Source organism: Ctenopharyngodon idella, chromosome 13 (genome assembly GCF_019924925.1).
Source record: "Ctenopharyngodon idella isolate HZGC_01 chromosome 13, HZGC01, whole genome shotgun sequence".
In the NCBI taxonomy this organism is placed as follows: domain Eukaryota; kingdom Metazoa; phylum Chordata; class Actinopteri; order Cypriniformes; family Xenocyprididae; genus Ctenopharyngodon; species Ctenopharyngodon idella.
Genome location: NC_067232.1, coordinates 19456675 through 19478597, shown reverse-complemented (window position 1 = coordinate 19478597; position 21923 = coordinate 19456675). Strand labels below are relative to the sequence as shown.

The following is a 21923-nucleotide window of genomic DNA, read 5'->3' as shown; positions in this document are numbered from 1 at the left end:
TTAAACATTTCAATTTCCATATTTATATTAAATATGTCACTCTCTTTCATGGAGTTTAGCACCAAAATTACATGAAATCATTATCCAGAAGTTACAACACTTTATATTAATTTAAATAAATATTTGTAGTGGATGCACTGCTTTTGAACACTTTTCCTGTGGCATGCTGTGTTTTAATGTTTTAACTACAGCGAGGATTGCTTCGCGCATGATAATTTCGCTTTAAATTGTGTAAATAGCAGAACTCATGTTCTGAGAAAATATTTTCGCGCTAATAATTATCAATAATGCGCACTTCATCTAAGCAGATAGCTTAGCAACATAATGGCATAATGACAGACACTGAAGGAATCGCTCGGTGAACGTCCGACGAGTAACTGTACACAGTACTGTACAACCTCTGCTGAACTCAAGAGTCAGGTGTGCTGCTGGTGTCGTGCACAGACAGACAGTAGCCTAAAGATACCCCGTTTCATGGTCTTCCATATAATTTGAAAAATGCCATTGTATTTGAAGGATAGATTTTGAAGGAAATGGTAAGATATGTAGGCCCTACGTTTTATTTTTAAATGCTGAGTCAGACAATTATTTACAATACAAAAATAAGGCCTATCCATTTCCATTAAAAATATATAAACATCCTAAAATATATGTTTACCTTATAGGCAAAATTGCATAAATTTGATTTGTTTAAAACAAATAAAAATAATAAATAAAAATTTAAATAAATAAAACTAATTAAAATAAAGAAAAATAAAGAAAAGATTGAGAATAACTGTTCATTGAAAACTTTCTCTGAACAGTATTTTATACAATTTTGATTTATTTATATTTTTTTCTAAAACAAGACAAGGATAGTGAATGATTTTTAGCAATGTAATGTGACGGCATTCATTGTCATATTTCCCTAATGTCTTGTGCCATTAAACATGGTGTCACGTGGATGGGAATATGCATGGAAATGATATGCAGATGACCTAATGCATAGTAAAACTAGGCGTTGTAAGCTCCATATATGGTTATTTCGGGGAGGAGACAGGGTGGAGATTCATGTATGCACAATCTTCAGCTGACTGGGTTTTATAAAGGGAATTTTGCACAGGTTCTGGCATACGCATAGTTTTATAAATCTGAAAACTTTTGTGCGTACGGAAAATCTGGCTTTTAATGCGTACGCACACTTTTAGGATGAAATCTTTGGAAAGTTTTTTACATGAGGCCTCTGATCTTTTTTTTTTTTTTTTTTTTGTGGCACTTTAATGGAGTTTGTGAATTACATTTATATTATATAATGAAGAAGAAAAATACAAAGATAAAAAATTAAAAAAGAAACAAAATCAAAACAAAAACAGATTTTTCAGAACACTTTGTCATCTGGTCCAGAATAGACCTTTGTTCTTTCAGGACTGCATGATGGAGCCACATAGATTTCATGCTTTTAGCAGCATGCCTTCTTCAAGTGCTGTCTGCCTCAGTGAATCATTCCAGAGAGATGTCAGACAACAGAAACCTCAGGGAGAGGGAACGAATACAACTGCAAGGTATTCTCAAAACATGGATGCACTGCAACTAATATAAACAGCAGTATCCAGGTAACAGAGCAGAGATTTCCATTTCTGCTGTTTCTCCAGAGAAATGGTGCCATCATTTCACATTTTCTTAAGGACAATTCCTGTTTATTACAACGATAACAAGAAAAACAAACATATGCAGTCTGAGCCTGAAAATGAAAAGGGGTCAATGGGAATTAAAAAAAGATCCAAAAAAAAGTCATGACAGTCAGTTTTTGTGAAAGACAGAGGCAGGTGGCAGGTGAACACACACTAAAGGCTGTTTTGTTATTTTGTGGCCTTACAGTTTTCAGAATTCTTCACAAAGAACATTATGAACTATTATTATCTTAAACATGCTCTTTTCAAAAACAAAAAGGATCAAATATAGCTGCAAGCAGATTATGGGCCAGTCAACCCAATGACACAATGTAAGCAGTTTTATTAGATTTGTTCAACACCACCAGTGGCAAATTTATGAAAAGAAATGAGAGCAATCATCATTATTTAAAACATTTGTAGAACTTCATAACCAGTAGTTAGCACTGCAAGTAAATGTACTTAGTATTTTCAGGGCAACATGGCAATTATATAAAAAAGTAATGTCAATATGGAAAATTTCCATATTTTGAATCCTACATCCTATTTTGTGTCTTTACCAGCAAAATCTTTAAAGGTTTCTTTCACAAAACTATGTTGAACTTCAAAAATCCAATATTTGAAATCATATCTTGTCTTAATATGATTTTAGTCAATTTTGAAGATTCCACAAACATTGTAGGAAGAAATAAAAACAACAAAAACGTACACAAACAAGTTCATAATTATTATTATTAATTACATGGGGGGGAAAGCACTTTGCTTTTGTAAAGTCAGGACATTGTTACACTGACACAATGCAGGTTTCATGTCAATACATCAAAGTATTGCAAAATAACTTCCTGCATGGTGCCCTTATTGATGCATTACACAAGATATTATGACCCATATGGTCTAAAGACAATCTGACCCAAATTTAGAGAAAAACTGATCGAAAAAACAAAACAAAAAAAAAACTTCCAACCCATATTTACATTTAGTAGTTGTAAAACGCAAAAACAATCAATTGTCCCCATTTTTCTTGATGCGTGTCTCAAACAAAACTCATGAATATTGCCAATTTTGGCAAATCCACCAATTAGCTATTCCTCAGCAGACCTAATGTAGCAACCTGATAAAAGATTGACTCCAGGAAGTTGCTAGAAGCCAGCCAGTCAGGGGTGTATTTCCCAAAAGCAATGTTAGCCAATTATGGCTGTCGTTATCAGCATAGTTCAACAAGTCTGTGTTTCCCGAAACCATAGTTTCAACGAACATTCACAAACAGCGTTGCAAAGTTGTGTGGTTGGAACAACAGCTCTCGACTTGTGGTTAGAATTATAGTTTCTTGTTTGCATGATATGTGGACATAATGAGCAAAACAAGCAAGCTGACATTCAGTACAATCTATAAGTTTTATTTTGAATATATACACATCATTTACATCTTTAAAGTGCGGATGTACGTACAATACAAAAAAAAAAAAAATTGTGACAGTACGGTTTCAGGAAACAGTCATGACTAGCTAGCTGATTTCTTCAACGATGCATCGTACTATGGTAGTGAAGCAGCAAGTTACGTCGCTGTACCTGAAATGCACCTCAGAACTGGTGAATGTTGTGTGCAGTGTGCATTAGCTGGTGAATCGAGATGGCACTACAGGGCTGCTGGCTTATTAAGTAAAAGTTTTATGAGCGAACAAAACAGTGTTTTTATCTCAGTTGGATGGCTGCACAGAAAATGCCTCAGAAAGTAAATCTCATTTTTGTTCCTCACTGATGGGCACTGCTAAATTTGTGTGGGCCAAGCAAGTTGTGTCTGAAATGCAAACGGATCGCTACTGGGTATGTTTTCCACAATCAGAGAACATAAAAACACATATCAGAGCTAAAATTCCTGCTGTTTTATCGAGTTTTCATCAGACTGCTGCAGGGCCACAGTTTGACATATCTAAGGTTTTGTCCAGGAGCTCATCCCTCAAATTTGCATCATGATTTTCAAGCTTCTTGAATGGAAGTAAAGAGACTTCAAATCTATTCTAGCAAAGTATCAAGTGGGGTTCTCAACTGCCATGTCTGACTTCCTACTGATATTGAACAGAGATGATTCAGCTACATACACAAACATACACACTACTATATTACCATCCAGAAAGGCTAGAAAATGATAGTAGCTTTTGTTGCAAACTTTTAAATGGGTCATTTTTGCCCATCTTCTCCATCCTCTTGCTCTCTTGAACCCAATGAAAATGTTCCTCAGATCACACATACACACACAGACGGGCACCACAAGAAGATGAGAACTTATAATAGAACAATATAATAAAGTGAACATGTCACCCTCAGGACTTTAGACACATAAAAAAAATGTAAGATGCACTTTTTATATTGCTTCTAAGAAGGTTAAAAAAAAAAAAAAAAATGTGTGTGGAAAAAGCTAAAGATTTGTTTAACCTAAACTAAATTAATGGACAAGCTTTTCAGCTGAGTCCATCAGCATGTATACTGATTTTTGCACCAAATGGAATTAGAGTTGTCAAAAGTACAGATTTCGATACCTAGTTAGTACTTTGAGCGCTGTTGAGCGGATTCATAAACACCTCTGATTGGCCACTGTATTCACGCACTCATCGGATATGTCTGTGATTTTTTTTCAGTGATCAACGCTTCAAAATCGTTGTAAACAGTCATCAGTGATGCTCTAAACACAAGGGAGCATTTGAAAGCAGGCATCTATTACGGACCAGTCCGCTGATAGATGCCTGCTTTCAAACGCTCCCGCTTTCAAACCGCTTTCAAATTCAAACAAATCCGTGTGCTTTCAAACGCTCCCATGCGTTGAACATTGTAGCCAATCACAGACATATCCAATGAGCACGTCAACACAATGGCCAATCAGAGGTGTGTACGAATCTGCTCAACAGCGCTCAAAAGCATCACATTTTTAAAATTTCAGTGCATATATATATTTTCAGTATATATATATTAGGGCTGGGACAATAAGGGTGTACTCACACTAGGCGCTCTGAACCATGCCCGAGCGCGTTTGACCCCCAAAGCCCCGGTTCGTTTGAGTAGTGTGATTGCTCCGGTCCATGCCCGGGTGCGGTTCGTTTAGCTGTCCCTGGCCCGCTTGGAAGAGGTGGGCCAGAGCGCGGTTCAGTTGGGCTCGAACGTGGTTCGCATGCAGTGTGAGCGCTAACCGTGCCAGAGCACAGAACAGTTACTACTTTTGTATGCGCTACTGTTATCATTATGACGGCAAACATCTTTATTACTACCTTGATAGTACACTTATCAATTCATGTAATTAATTCGAGTGTATTTGGGTTTATAACGGGTCTGATTCTCACCTTATTGATGAACAGGAATTGTAGTTTGCGAGTAAAGCTGCAAATTCCTCCATTAATGTCAGCTGCCTGCATAATAATCCCCTGATACATGCTATTGAAAATCGCTGCGCTGCATACATTTTAAATAGCCTATATTAGCAAAAGTGCATTTCTTCCTGTTTTCTTCCATTCAAAAAGTTGCATTGTATATGACGTAAGCGTGCACCGGCCAGGAACGTGTGAGTGCAGGCCAGCGGGGGAGTGGGGAGGGGGGACTATCGCACTCGGACTCGGTTTAAGGCAACCATTCCTAGTGTGAGTACAGCCCTTATATAATATAGTATCAGCATATAATGTACATTTTTCAATTGCTTTTAAATGATGACATAACTTGCTAAGTTAAAGTTACTTATGAACATCTGCAGTTTAAAGAGGCTAAACAGTATGTGGAATTCAGAAACCCTCATTACTAGCGACACTGGTGGCCATTAAGTGAACTGCAGCCAGCAACTTACTGCTAGTCGGCTGCAGGTCGGAGTAATGGGTGTGCTAAAAGGTAAGGACATGCCGAAAGGTGAAATGAAACAACAGAAACTAAACCCTAACCCTACTCCACACTTGCTCGTATTCATACACACCGTTGCCATCCACGCTGCTGAGATCAATGTAAATAAATAAAGATGTAAATATGTGCTGCTCAATTTCCTCTCAATAAACACGCAACAAAAATGACTGGTGAGAAAACAGCAGTTAAGAAAGCATCTGATCATAGCGATGTGATGTTTGCACAAGCTCTGCAATTCACCTGCATTATGTCGAAAGATGAGGTAATTAAAATCACACGTTATAATAGTTTTATTATAAATTAGCCTATATTTGAGACTATAGACCAGGGATCTCCAACCCTGCTCCTGGAGGCCTACCGTCCTGCAGATTTCAGCTCCAACCCCAAACATACCTGTGGCCTGTTGCATGAAGCTAGTTGAACAATCTCTGAGTGTCAGAGTAGGTTTAGAGTTGACAAATCCAGATAAATCCAACCTGGTTTAGATCAGGATCAGCTGTTGCACAACACTGGGTATAAACTTTGTCAACTCAGGTTTAATCCAGAGTTTGCGATTAACTCTGAAGCGCGTGCAACTCAAAGTGTGACGTGCGGCAAACAGCCAATCACACAGAACATGCAGAGCATCCGTTTGATTCACTTCTCGTGAGAGAGACGCGCAATTCATGTCTCTTCTGAAGATTAAAAGATCGTTATGAAAAATATCATGAAATGAAATGCATTTACAAGGCAGGAATAAACACTGCTGCTGTGGTGAAAGTTTGAGAAGGCAACTAAAAGAAAATATCTGACTATATCAATGCATGTGAATCAAAGAAATATGCCTAATAATTATAATATAATAATTTATATTAGTTTCACAAAGAGCTCAAATGAATAAACAAACTTTATTTGTTTAAAAGCTTTATATATCGATGCATGTATTATATTTATATCAATTTAAAAGTTTAATATTAATTGTCAATTAATATAATAATTATATGAATATACTATTATATGAATTATACATAATTCATATAATATAAATATAATAAATAATTAGCAGCAAAAGATGAGCAATTTTGTCTCTAAAATGTTTTCAGTATAAACTGCTTTAATTTGGAGCGAGAGATACAGGTGGAGTGGCTTTATTGCGTCAGATACATGTCACTTTACTCACAGCTGATTGGTCCAGTTTGGGTTTGTGATCTCTAACCCAGAATAAAACCTGCTCCGGAGCAGGTTAGCCGTGTAGCATAAGTTACCATGGCAATGAACACAGCTAAAAACCAATCCACCTTCATGAGCCCGAAAAACCAGAGTTTGCTCAAACTAATCTTGAACTTACCTGGGTAGAAACTGAAACCGGCTTTGTGCAACAGGCCACTGAACCAGCTAATCAAGGTGTTCAGGGTTTCTTGATGATTACAGACAGGTGTGTTGGAGCAGAGTTGGAACTGAAGTCTGCAGAACGGTAGCCCTTCAGGAGTAGGGTTGGAGATCCCTGCTATAGACTATATAGATCTGGCTATGTAAGGCTATAGTTTGAATGAATCCCTTTTCTTTGCATGACACATTGACATTACAGTATAGAATAGCTCTTTCGGCATTATCCTGAACATTGCATTAGCATTCGTTTCGTGTCATAGAACTGAAGAGTGCGTGTAGACGTAACATCCTTTTGATTTTCCCGGCAAAAATGTCTTGAATCCTTCACATAAAAAAAATCAGTATACGGGCTTTCATAGACAACCTAGGAATTCAGGGTATTATGATAAAGAGCCTTCATCTTGTGTGTCCTGTGAAGCACTGGGCCTGCTCTCTCTTGCTCTGCTCTGTTGTTTATAGCTGTGAAAGGACAGGGCAGCTGTAAGGTGGGTAAGATCACACCAGGTCAAAACCACTTTAAGCGCTGACATATCTGTGCTGTTTTCCCTGTGCATTCTAATGCTCTAAGCCACAGCTTCTCCTGAGGACTCATTTACATGCAGAATACACCATTGGAAACCAGTCACAACAAAAGGTGTGTGTTTGAAAGAAAGAGACAGGGAGAGAGAGATGAATAACCATACACGCAGCTATGCAAACACTCAGATAGCAACTTCTTCTGAGGAAAAGTGGTGTCTGCCAGCATAAAATGTGTAGTTGCAAGAGGTTGAAAACTGTCAGATCACTTAGAAAACAAATAGTGCAGCTCTCCTCAAAAGCCACACAATTTGAGGTATCATTCATGTCTGCAGCACAAGTTACATTCTGACATTTAATCAAACTCTAAGTATGCAATTGAATACATGTACAGTATGAGGGTTTAAAAACGAAATGAAAAGCCTGTGTAAACAAAATTTAAGATCTATCATGCATATAAAACAATAACAAAAAGCGTGTATTTTTGTTAAAGTGCTATTTGAGATGCAAAGTTGTCTAAATTATCCTTTTGATGTGGAAAAACTTATCTAGATGGATGACCTTTTGGTTTTGGTTATGGTTACAACTCCATGTAAAAAGTTAAATCATGTCCCTTTCTGGTATGCTTATGTGCATTGCTTGAAAATGACCTGGTTTACATGTTCATTACATAAGTTAAAAGATGCAAAAGATGAAATATTTCTCTGCAGTGCTGTACAATTTCCCAATAGGCTTCCATAAAACTACATTACAGAAATTGAAGGAAAAGTTAGAATTATTAAGTAATCATCAACATGCAACAAATGCTTAAAATGCGGAAAATTTCAATTGACATGAACTGAAGTGAAAATAACTGTTGCATTTGGACGTGCATGGAGAAATCAGACACATGCATGTCCCTTAATCCCAGTCCAGCTCACTTCCTGTCCCAGACGCTATCCAGAGAACCAGAGACAGAGCGCAGAGGAGTGCAGGAACACCATAAACACAGCCGGAGGAGGAGAGATAGAGTGGAGGAGGAGAGATAGAGTGAAGGGGAAAAGGATGGAGAAAGAGAGCCAAGCGGAGGCAAGAAGAGAATATGCATGAAGGAGAACAATGGTTCATAGGAAAAAGAAAATGAAAAGAGGAATGGAATAATAAATGAGAGAAATGCTTGCAAATAATTCACAGCACACAAGCCTGTGCATATAAGATGATCTGGTAAAAGAGAAAAAACAAGAATTGTGGGACAACTGTGGACATTAATTATGGCTGTGTAAACTGGCTGCTAATTACAGAATCAGATCTAGATTTTGAAGTAACTTGGGGCTTTTTATAAATAAGGAAAAGCTTAATGAAAATGTAAGTGGATTTGAAGAGAGACAAGTTATGTGTGCCAAAGTTTAACAGGGCTATATGTAAGAATTATCATGTATTAGTCGCTTTTTTATTGCCAGTGTGAGAACAGCTTGTAACAAAACTTAAAAAAAGACCTCCCCCATCTTCCTAGGTTGTCTATAAAAGCCTCTGTAGACTGATTTTTATGTGAAGGACTGGGGACGTTTTTGCTGGGAAAATCAAAAGAATGCGAGAGCGCTCCTAAGAGCCTCTCTTCCGTTCTATGACACATGAAATGAATACTTATCCAATGTTCAGGATAATGCCGAAAGAGCTATTCTATACTGTAATGTTAATGTGTCATGCAAAGAAAGGGGATTCATTCAAACTATAGTCTCACACAGCCAGATTTATAAAGTCTGTAGTCTCAAATATACTTCATAAACTATCATAACAGTGTCATTTCTCACCGCTGTCATTTTTGTTGTATGTTTATTTTGTTATTGAGAAGAAAGCGTGAAGCACATATTTACATATTCAACCAAGCGCAAAAAAAAGCTTGGTGCAAAACACTAGCAAAAGTAAAGATGATAAATGTGTCTGAAAAAAAAAAAAGAAAGTTTATATAAGTTTATTATTATAAAATAATAAACTAGTGTTTCTGAGTCAGTGTCGGCTGCAAAGATGAAGTTGACAATGCTGACTTATCTCCTCAGTAACGTGCCTATAGAGAGAAATGCACCTTTCATATGGATTACATAATCAGAGAGTATTTGTTTTCGATTCAAATTGGTTTGTTTAAAAGTAGACGTTTCAAGCTTTCTATAGATATATTTCTCGGTATCAGTACATTTATGTGACGCACTGCTGTTCAGGGAGACAGAGACAGCAGAAAGTGCATCCTGTTTGTTTTCTTTATTTTACAAAAGCACAATGTTTTGTTGTTATTGTGAGTTTACACAAATAAAAGTAGACCCTTTTACAGTTTGGAATGATGTATTACTCTTATCTGTGTGAGAAAAAATGACAGTGTATTTTAAGCTGAAAAAATGCAAGTGATTGCGCTGGCGCCTCCATGTCGTGCAGTAAAGCGCACTATACTTTAGCTGCCTTCCACACTCCGCACAAACATTTGGATATATAACAGCGCACATTTATCTAGGTTAACATTAGAGCAAGCAGCCATGTAAAGTTGCTACTTAAATGTTTTAAATCATAAGCCTTATTTGAGATTGATGGATGATAGGCGAACGTTTGGAATTCCTGCCTGACATACTGTAATTACCAAGGACCCGCCGTTAACGATCTGTCCCTCACGGACTGCGTGACTTCGCCACTTGCCTGGCTGTGGAGTTTTTTTTTTTTTTTTTTGCAAATAACCGACTAATAAAATCTTGGTCAACTAAGCCTCTTTTATTCGACTAATGTTTAGTCAATATTAGGGGGCAGCCCTAGTCTTTTGTATGTTATGTGTGCAGAAGTGCAAGCACAAGCAATATGTTGCTGGCTGCAGTTTCTGAATTCTAAACAAGGGTTTCTGAATGCTTTTTTCCACCTTTTTTCGAGCACTGGGGTATGTTCAAATGCCAAAAAAACCAATAACATCCTGGAATATCTGAGCACAATTCATTTGTTGTCCCCTAATATTAAGTCATCCCTCATATCTCTCTTTATCTGGCCTCCTGTCTATTGATGTAATCACAGATTATCATCACAGATGGAGCGATTCGTTGTCTTCAGTCATACTGAGAATTATAATCCCAAACTGGCAGACTGGGAAATGTGGCCTAGAATAAACCCAAGCTGTGTTAATCTATGTACGTAGAGGGAAAAATATTCCAAAATGCCCCTTGCTTGAGTAACCATAATCAAAGTCAGGATCATTTTATTTATTACTGTGGTCTGTGTGAACTCACTTCTCACAGTGGCCGTCCTGGTGCAGTTATAAAGGATAGCGAGCTCTCCAAACACCTTTCCTGGTCCCATGGTGCACAGCTTCAATCCTTCTTTAGTCACTTCAACCTTTCCCTCTGGAGAAAGAGAAAAAAAAAAAAAAAAAAAAACACCACAACTGTAAATAACACACAAAACACTTCTAAAAAACATTTATACATACTAAAAATAATTTAGAGACACATATAATCATGAGTTCGGTCTTAAAAAAAGAACATAACAGTTTGGGAACAGAGCAGTGGTGAATTTTAAGACACCTGGGAAAAACATGACCCCATCATTTTAATCCCAAAATCCAAAATAAATAAATAAATAAGGAAAATGTTTTGAAGAGAAAATTAAGTCTACATAGCTCTGTGTAATAATAATAATAATAATAATAATAATAATAATAATATGATAAATTAAAAATATTTAAATTGATTATTTAAATAATTTGTTTTCATTTAAAAAAGTTTGTTAAATAAGTACTAACAAGAGAGCCAACATGCGAAGACAGTGCGTCAAACACAAACAATACCAGACAACTGAACACAACAAAGGGAGGAACTTAAATACACAGTGATGATTTTAAAAGATGAACAGCTGTGATGATTAGTGTTAGTGTCCATGTTGACTGATGAGTGGCAGGAAACTAGAACAAAGGGAACATATGTCATGAATGAAACTAAACTAACTGAACATAACTGTGATACACAAAAATAGGATTTATGTTCTTCATGCATATGGGTCAATGGCGTGAGGGGTCATTTTTTTTGTCCAAAGGCCTTAAATAATAATAAAAGACATAGATATGATATCCAAAGTATGTAAGGTAGTACAACTAGATCTCTTCTTTTGAATCCAATTTTTTTAAATTATATTTCCCTACATATAAAGGTAACTTAAAGATTTTGAAGTGTCACAATGTCATTCGGTTTAAACGTCCAGAGGGCAATACAGCCATTTAATTTGTGATTAAAATATTTTAAAATGTAATAAATGTATATATTTTTTTTTATTCTGGCATGATTTTATAACATCATATATCAACATAGTGCAAAATGGTATTAAAATTTTGTGTAGAAGTCATTGGTTTGTTATGAGAAATAATGTCTAGAAAAAATGAATTTCATTGATGTCATTTGGAGTAACCAATATAAAGGGACCATTTTGGATCAAGTCATGCGGTCAATATCATGTGACAGGAGGTGACATCATTCAGACACCTGCAAAGGACCACATGGTCCTGAAGAAAAGTCTCTCTTAACTATTTGAAAAATTCATGTTTTCACTCACTCATACGCACGTCCTGAAATATCAGGTTATTCAGTACAACCGCTATAAAACATGGAAAATGTTGTAATATTTTAAAAACTTGTACTAAATATAAAATGTTTAATTGTCCTTTAGCTAGCTAGCTAGATATCAGCCTGCTAGCATTGTTTGAAAATATCGTCATTCGGTATAACTGAAATTTTAGTTAAACCGAATGACTTTTTTGGGACAAATTTTGTCCATCTTGTAAAAAATGACAAAAGCAGTGTTAATTGATTATAAAAACCACATAATCTCATTGTTAACACTTAATAAAACTTCAAAATTAATTATATCTCCATTATGTTTTTTTACACTTTTAAAAACCTTATTTGTCAATAACACACATTAGTGCTGTCAAATCGATTAATCACGATTAACTGCATCTAACATAAAAGTTTGTTTACATAATATGTGTATATATTATTTATCTGTGTATATACATATATACACACACACACACACACACACACACACACACTCGCGCGCGCGCGTAATATATATGTGTGTGTGTGTGTGTTAATTATGTATCCATAATTAGAGAGATCAGACAGAAACGATTGCTGTATCATGATTCATGAAAGAGCACACATCACAACCTTCAACACACCTTTAGTGTGACTGCACTTTAAAATACACCTGCTGCTGTCTCTCTCTCTCTCTCTCTCTCTCTCTCTCTCTCTCTTTCTCTCTCAGAGGTGTCAACTGTAGATGGGCTGATATGATACATTATGAGCAGAATAACAGGAAGTCGAGCACCTTTTCTCACTTTTCAACAGCTGATCACACAGACAGTTGGTCTGTGAATGACCATGTGAGATGAGACAGAATGATGCAGAGAAAGATAGAAAAGGTGTGAAGGGCATATCAAGGTTTTAGAGAGAAAAGACAGTGAGTGTGTTTACATGCACGTTCTTAAACAGATTATGCTTAATAAGCTGACAATGCTTGTGGTCATGTAAACGTGTTAAACTGTTTTCCTTTTTGTCGGAAAAAGGTTATAAACGGATTAAGAATAAACCAATCGACACAGGTAGATTTTTGCCCGTTACCCTGATTCCGCCCCGAATCTTAACCAGCTGTCAGATTACTGTAGTGCACATATGTGATATGTGACAGGAAAGCGTCCTTATAAATTAAAGCAAATTCAGCCACAGTGAGTGTTTCGTAGTAGGTGAGAAGAAATATATCGCAAACTAAAAATTTTTTCTTGACCCTCATCTCAGCCAAAGGACATTGTAGAAAATTCACATATGAGAGGAGAATGAGTCTATGCAATTTTCAGGCTGACATTTTGAAGTATTCTGGGGTTTTACTGCTTTATTTAACATCACATCTCATTTAATAAATAGAATACTCTGAGTGAAATGCATGGATGCTTATGATTTGAGTTTTTTTTTTTTTTGTTTGTTTGTTTGTTTTTTAATACAGTCTTGTAAATACGGTTTACTTGCATTGCTAGGTTTTTGATTTGCATTTTGAACCACCATATATCTCCATTTTTCCTATGTCCCCAGGTCCCCAAATTTATACATTGTTGGGTATATCAATGATTCTCTGTCATGTATTTTCAATTATTATATTTATTTTAACAATTATAATAAAGCTTTTTAGCATGTCCCTCAAGTTATTGTCCACTCTGTTATTTTTGACTACTTTCCTTTCAAATGAAAGTTGGAAAAGATAAACGATATCATATCATAAAGCAGTCATCACTTCTTTGGAGGGAACACAACTTGGGCAAGTAAGTGAGATAATCTATTATTTGAATAGATCCTCTATTTCTGTTTTGACAAACTTTATCTTTCAAATTTGACGTGGTCAACCTCAATACGTCCACTCTGTTAAGGGAAATATAAAAAAAAAGTTAGTAGAAAAATCATATTTTTAAAATTACAATTTTAAAATCCATGCAATTCTTTATTTGATAAACCGTCTGTGTTAGCTTATTTTTGCTCCGACATAGCGCAGTGGCTGATTTTAGGTCAGAATGTCCACTCTGTTAAATCAGAAGACCTAGCAGAGTGGACACTGAAAGTAGACATAGTGATTATTAAAGTAATTTATGTTTAAAGTTTAAGAAGTAGTAAAGTTCTATGATAATGTTTTACATATTGTTTCCTATCAAAAACCAGTTCAAACAAAAGTAATATTGCAACTGGTTGTATGTGACAGACAGGAAATCATCCATCAATCCATTTTTTAATACCACTTGTCCACCCTGTTATTATTTTATCCACCCTATTATTACATTTTTCCACCCTGTTAAGTAGGTTTTTTACAATAATTTCATAAAAATAGCTCAAGAAAATTAAAATAATTCAGTGACAATGAAAATGTATTGGAGTATTAATAACGTAGTACTTTAAAAAGTGAACAAAGGCATTTGTATCTAAAAAAAAAAAAATGTTAAATGATGTGTTTGTAAGAAAGTAAGTAAAATTCACATTATTTATATATATATATTCTAATTTATGGGCATTGTGTACATTGTTAATATATGTTGTATTAGAAAATGTACACAATGCCCATAAATTAGAATCATAAGTATTTTAAACTGTTGTTCATTTGTCATTGATTTTGTTTAATAAATGGCTAAGTTTATTTACCCAAACTTGACCAAAATCAATTTTCAAATGTTTTACATAACCATATCATGATCACACAAAAAATATCTTTTAAAAACTGAGTTTGATTTTCTACATTTTACGCACAGAATTATCTAAAAAGCACAGAATACTAGTAATGACCCAGTTTATTGGTGTGCAAACATGCTCAGTGACATATGTGAATGTTAGAGAGTAAGAGAAAAGAGAAAGAGAGTTGATGACCCTTCCTTTCTGATGGACTATTTAACCTATCATTAATATTCAGGTCTGGCAGAACAGGATTATGGGGCAGAATGACTTTCACGTGGCCTTGACCTAATCAAACCTTTCTCTGCATTCATTATTATCATGGTTCAAAATTAACTTTTTGCCACACTCGCCAATGCCGAATGTCAAACAGCACAGATCATTGTGTGACTCGCAGCATCACATCCGAGATGAGCCAGTCTCCGTCTGTCTGCGATATTTCTGTTTTAGTGGCTTAATGTGAGAAGTATTCCACATATGTGTCACCACATGGAGTTCTTCAGAAAATGAAAATTAGACATTCTAGATTAACTTCTAATAATAACATTTCCATTGAGGTAAAAGATGCAACAGATGTTTTCCTGATCAGACACTTTATGCCTTTGAATTTGAATTTGAATTTGAATAACGCACATCATTTACATCAGAGATACAGTTTGACATAAAGCATGTAATGTTGCAGTTCCTAATAAAGTTACCAGCCAACTGGCAAGTCATTCTGTTTTATTTATTCATTATCAAATGAGAACAAGAACCACCTTGTCACCATAATGGTTCCTCAATTTTTTCAGACCTGAGCAAATTGACAACTCTTTGAGCACAACTTTAAGAACTATAAACAACACACATTATTGATTTTCATTAAAATATTGCATTTTCATGTAGTTAAGTTCAAGGTTGTAGGGAACACATTTATGCTACTGTTCAAAAGTTTGGGGTCAGTAAGATTTTTTTAAATACTTTTATTTAGCAAGGATGCATTAAATTCAAAAGTGACAGCAGACATTTATAATGTTGGAAAATAATTATTTTTCAAATAAATGCTGTTCTTTTGAACATTCTTTTCATCAAAGAATTCTGAAAAGAATCCATAAAAATAACAATATTACTGTTTTTATTTTTGAGCAAATAAATGCAGCCTTGGTGAGCATAATTGTACGTTTACACAACAACGATGCACTATAAATGGAAAACTATAACTATATGCACTATAAATTGCGTTTTTGCACGTAGAAATGACAACGTTGTCAAACGATCCCCATTCACACAGATCTGCGAAAATGACTAAAATGCTGTATTATGCTGCCAGGTCAGTAGTTGGCGATGTTACTTTGTGAAGAAACACTGCACGCCTATAGACTGAACACATATTACGCATGCGCATGACGTCACCATTTTCACAAATTCGTGTTTTTGTAGTTTACACATGCACTTTGAAACCTGTTTTCAAATGCATTTTCAGGCCCCCAAAACGCCATTGTTGTGTAAATGAATGGCCAAAACACATAAAAAGTTACCCGTTTTTAGTAGGGCTGCCCCCTAATAGTCAACTAAACGTTAATCCACGAGAAGAGGCTTAGTCAACCAAAATTTTATTAGTTGGTTAATCGCAGAAAAAAAATTTCCACAGAAAGTGGTGAAGTCACGGCTTGTGGTAATTACAGTATGTTTGGCAGGAAATCCAAACGCTTGCCTATCATCTATCGACCTCAAATATGGCTTATCATTTGAAACATGTAAGAAGTAGCAACTTTATATGGTCGCTCACTCTAACGTTAACCTAGATAAATGTGTGCTATTATTAGACGCATATCCAAGTGTTTGTGCGGAGTGTGGAAGCTAGTATTAGAGCGCTTACTGCATGATGCATCACAAAAATGAACCAAAACTCAGTGTATAGGCTACTTGCCTCACAAACATGAGAAATACCTATAGAAAGCTTGAAATTCATGCTTTTAAACAAACCAATATGAATAGAAAACAAAAACTGTCTGATTATGTAATCCATATGAAAGGTACATTTCTCTCTAAAGACGTGTCCACTATACTTCATCTTTGCAGCCGACACTGATTAATAAATAGTTAAAATGTCTCCGTGTAATTTTTTCTTATACACATTCATAATCATTACATTTGTCGGTGCTTTGCGGCAAGCTTTATGCGTACGCTTGAGCATGAAATAGGCTATATATTACGCCCCTACCAATATTTAAGTAATTAAATTATTATAAAGGTGACCAGTCAACTAATGGCTTAAATGAATGACTAGTCGACTAGAAAAATCTTTAGTCAGGGACAGCCCTAGTTTTTAAACTTTTAAACGGAAGTGTAAGCATATATACATGGGAGAGAATTACACCAAATGCTTTAAGATCACATTAAAATGAGAGGTTAGAACATGCAAATAACTTCTCAGATAATGTCAGAGAGTCAGATAAAATTAAAAACAGCCTAAGAATTGATATAAAAAGTGACCCACAACAGGCCATTAATGTCCAACATAAAATTATACTGTGACTATCTGAGCCATTAAGGAATGATATTAAACATGAACAGTTTATCAGCACCGAAGGGCATAGTCAAACAGGACATTCATAAAGTCATCAACGTTTTTAAGCTTAAATATCTACAGGACATGCATTCATTAATAGAAGATTAATTAAATAATGACATGTGGTGTAATGTAGTGCAAATACAGACATTAATGATATACAAACAAAAGGATCGAGAAGACTGTGAGCATGAACAGGGTTGAAGTTGTAAAGTTTAGCCCAGGGTTTAATCACACTGAAAAGTTGTAGTCATTTTAAGTGTCTCAAATGTTTTTCCCAAAGCTAATACACACACCACCACAACAGGAAGTAATAATGTCCAATAGCGTGACCTCCAGTTCCTCCTCTGACAGACACAGGAAGCTATGACCCTCAGGGTCAAGGACATTGTTGTGAACAACTGATTACATTTCCCAACACACACTAATGTGCTTCTTTGACAAAGAATGGAAAATCTCTTGCGATGCCACACAGCGACATGTTAAGGGCTGGCACTGTAAGATGACAGGTAACCCTCCTCCTGACTTGCTCATAATGTTTACTCTGTCATGGTTATTAAGCACTACTGTTCAGAGCAGCTCAACTACTATTAATGCCCTACAACCAAACATCTATTACCTATGATTCACAGAGATAAGAAGAAAAGGAAGAGAGAGACAGACATGTTCCCCTGACATGAGTTCTACTAAACAAACATTAATAACTCAGAGACAGATGCTAAGTGATCAAACAGGCAGGAATGAAATAATGCATGAAATGAAATAAAGAGCGCAGACTGCAGATAAGGCTCCTGAAGACAGATATTAAATGATGGGAGATTGTCTTGTGTTTACTCTGCAGGCTGAAATGGACTCTGCATGCTGTACAAAATAAAAACATTGAGCAGGAAATAATGCAGAGAGGGACTTAATTTTATCCATCGGGATTTGACTGGACTGGGAAAAGTGAAACATGTTGGGCTATGATATTATTGGTTAATATTATGTTTATGTTTAATATAAAAGTTTGGAGTAAGTTTTTTTTTTTTTTTTTTTTTTTTTTTTTTTAAATCAAACATGACAGTAAAGACAATGGCTGCTAAAAATTCATGACAGGACTTTTAAGTAAATATTGTAAAATAAGTGTGCCAATAATTTAAAAAAAAAATAGAAAGCACACTTATTTTGCACAATATTTACTGAATAATTAACTTAAAACATTGAGAATGTTTTGTATTTATTTATAATGCTTTTTAATTAAAAAATAAAATATAGAATTAAAAAAAAATAAGGAATCTGGTCTATTGAGTGTCTGTTCCTTAGACATATTCCCACACTAAAGGATGCTAAAATGGATTCAAAGTAAAGAAAAGACAGTTCTAAAGAAAAAAATAAGCATGAAAAAAAAACATAAAACAGGAGAGAGAGAGATATGGGTGAGGATATGGGAAAAGAAACAAGTGCACACCTGTAGACCAGTGGAATAATTCATAGGGCATTGTTCATTAAATTGGGTGACCAAATCACAAGACGACATCTGTCACATTGAGTGAGCAGAATAAAAAGAAGCCAAAAACAGGCAACATATCCCCTGATAAGACTAAAGGCAAAGTTTGTGATATCAATGTGTAACAATATTTACTGACAGATAAAATAAAAGATGATGGTAAATTTACAACCCAGTCTGTCAAAGTGACAGATAATGATTATTTGTAGCACCACCTCTGTACTCACTCTCTCCCTGCCGACCTTTCATGATGGTTAACCATGGTTCTGATAGTTATAACATGATTGAAAACTAACAACATTGCGAGAACAGAACATTTATCCATCAGTGAATTTGATTCAAGTTTTTATTTTTTCTTTAAAAGCCTGAATAAATTCATTTAGCATGAAGTGATGAAGTGGTTTGGATGTTTGGAATGATTCATTGTTCGAAAAACTGGTTACAGATTGAGGCCTCCTTAGACGTAGAGTACTATGGACCCTGTGGTCAATCTGTGCCTGCACATTTGTCATCATTAATGTCAGCCTGAAATCAAAATTTTCATATTGTGCTCAATTCATCAGTGCATGTTATTCAATTTATATATATATATACCTTGCTCTGCCTCTAAAATGACTTTCCTTTTCTGCTGTATCATGAATCAGTCTTACCTTACCCCTTACCTACAACTTTTTTTTTTCTTTCAAACTCCAAATCCCACCCTACATTGTTTTCTCATTGAATATCCAGTTTCACACTTAAAAATAATGTATGTCAGACTACAGAAAGTAAAACATATAGGATACGTCAGCCATTTCTATATATCGCACTGGGTATTAAAGTGTCATGAAACCCTAAAATAAATTTTATATGAGTTATGTGTGGTGAACATCACAAACAATGTTACCATCCGTTAATTTTAATTGTAGGAGAAAACTAGTTAATTTTAAGCTTTTTTGTGCTATTTTCATATTCAGGGTTTAAATTCGTCTTTGTGTTAACATCACAGGATATGACGTTTTCTTGCAGCATAGTACATAGTGTCCCATAATTATTCATGAGACTGCATGTCCTTATCCTATGATATGACGCCTCGCTTAATTATTCACAACAGCATGCATTGATTTCCTATGACAGACGCTTCAAACTGTAAGATTGCATACAGTGAGAGATGCATTAAAGGATCAAAAATGAGTGTTTGTTTTTGCTCTTGTAAGAGTTTCCGCGTCACATAAGTTCTATTCAATAGATTTTGAGACTTCTGAGATACATCCAGACATCCACACTGTGAGTTACCGATCTTTACGGTCCTATAACCAATCAAGTGGCTTATAAAAATGCCGCAAATTAGGCCTCAAAAGTTATTAAAGATGCAAAAGCGAGTTCATATATATTTTTGATGCAGAGTACAAGTGCGAAAGGCATTTATTTGAGCATTAAATGATAGCTGTCAAAGGATTTTCTGTCCGAGAAGAGGGCTCTCGGGTATATGGCCCGAACCCAGAGTACTCCCCCCAAAAAGTAGCAAACCAATGCAGGACAGCAGCCAGAAAAGATGTTGATAACCCCCCAACACTTGCAGAGCTCAAAGCTGATGGTGTGCCAGTCATAGGGAGGGGGTTAGTTGCTGGATTGGGAGAGCTTCTTGCATCATTAGACGGGAGTTTGGTTGTCATGGTATCAGATGGGTGAGCCTCGCTGGTAGTTGGCTGAGAATGGTCTTGCATGGGCAAGCTCCTGCGGGAGCGGAGGAGATAGCACTGCTGTGGCAGTGAGGCAAGTCGGACAGAGAAATGGAGCTCCGGAGGGAGTGGAGGAGATGACACTGCTGTGGCAGTGGAACCAAACTTGCTTTCAACTTGCATTTCAACTATCCAATGGGTAAGTTAGACAGAGAGCTGAGCTCCTGTGGGAGCAGAAGAGATAATACTGCTGCGGCAGTAAAGCAAGTTGAAGTGAGTGACAGGGCTCCTGTGGGAGCTGTGGATATAACAGTGGAGCAAGTTTGGACGGCGTAACAGAGCTCCTGCGGGAGCAGAGTAGATGACACTGCTGCGGCAGTGGAGCAAGTTTGGACGGTGTAACGGAGCTAACTCTGGGAGTGGAGTAGATGACACTGCTGTGGCAGTGGAGCAAGTTTGGAAAGCGTAATGGAGCTACCTGCGGGAGTGGAGTAGATGACACTGCTGTGGCAGTGGAGCAAGTTTGGACGGTGTAATGGAGCTCATGTGGGAGCGGAGTAGATGACACTGCTGCAGCAGTGGAGCAAACTTGCTTTTCAATTTGCTTTCCAACTGTGCAATGGGCAAGTTGGATGGAGAAATGAGCTCCTGCGGGAGCAGAAGAGATAACACTGCTGCGGCAGTGAGGCAAGTTGGAATGGGAAACAGGGCTCCTGCGGGAGCAGAGGAGATAACACTGCTGCAGCAACACAAGAAATTTGGATGGAAAACTGAGCTTTTGGAGGGAGTAGCACTACTGTGGTTGTGAAGCATGTTGGACTGAGAAAACAAAGCTTCTGTGGGAGCGGATAAATAATGCTGCTGTAGGTAATATCAGTGCTGCTGCAGTGAAATACTGAATTTGGCTCCTGAGAGAGGGGAAGCTGCTGCGGCAGTTAACGTGGAAATACTTCAACTATTTAGTGGATTGATGGTGTTAGTTGAGGTGGAAATGGTGAGCCTGTAGGTTTGGGTGTATGAGAACAGGTTGACGCTAAAGAATTTAGCTGATAAGGGTTCATTGAGCTTCTTAGATATGGAAGTGATTTGACTGAATGTAACTCTTGAAAGCCTCCCAACGACCAGCGGCCAAGTGCTTGGATCTGCTGCTGGGAGAGGCCTTTTTGGGCAGCTGTGGTTGCTGCACCTATACAAAATGAATGGCTGGAAAAGTGATCTGCTGGGATGCCGGATTGGAGCAAAATGGACTTAAGGTGTTTTTAGAACCGGAACCAGTCATTTGGCTGAGAAAAGCTTATGGTAAGTGTAGAAGTGTGTTCCCCGTACGATAAAGCGAGCTCTGCAATTATCATGAGATAGTCGTTTAGTTCTCGTCTTCTGTGCTGCGCAAATGATTTCGCTGTAATGGCTGAAAGCATGGAAAAAATAAGAAAAATAGAAAGAACTGTGTGCTAGATTTTAATGATAGCAGGGAAGATAAATCAATGTCCGCACCTGTGAGCATCTGTGCTCTGATGTTGCTGGTGACGGGGGGTGGTTCCAAGGCTGTAGCTTTTAGTGGGATGGGCATCAGTGTTGCGGAAAACAGAGTGAAAGGAGATCGAGCTTGGGA

At 36.5% G+C, this 21923-nt stretch overlaps 1 protein-coding gene across 3 annotated transcripts in view; it reads right to left on the bottom strand.

Moving 5' to 3' along the window:
* prkg1a (protein kinase cGMP-dependent 1a) overlaps positions 1-21923 on the bottom strand; it is a 93237-nt gene that overhangs the window by 51879 nt on the left and 19435 nt on the right. For all 3 annotated transcript variants that reach the window (XM_051917445.1, XM_051917446.1, XM_051917444.1), the window contains one exon: positions 10645-10758. In XM_051917445.1, the coding sequence (XP_051773405.1) occupies positions 10645-10758 (114 nt within the window). The remainder of the gene's footprint in view (positions 1-10644; positions 10759-21923) is intronic.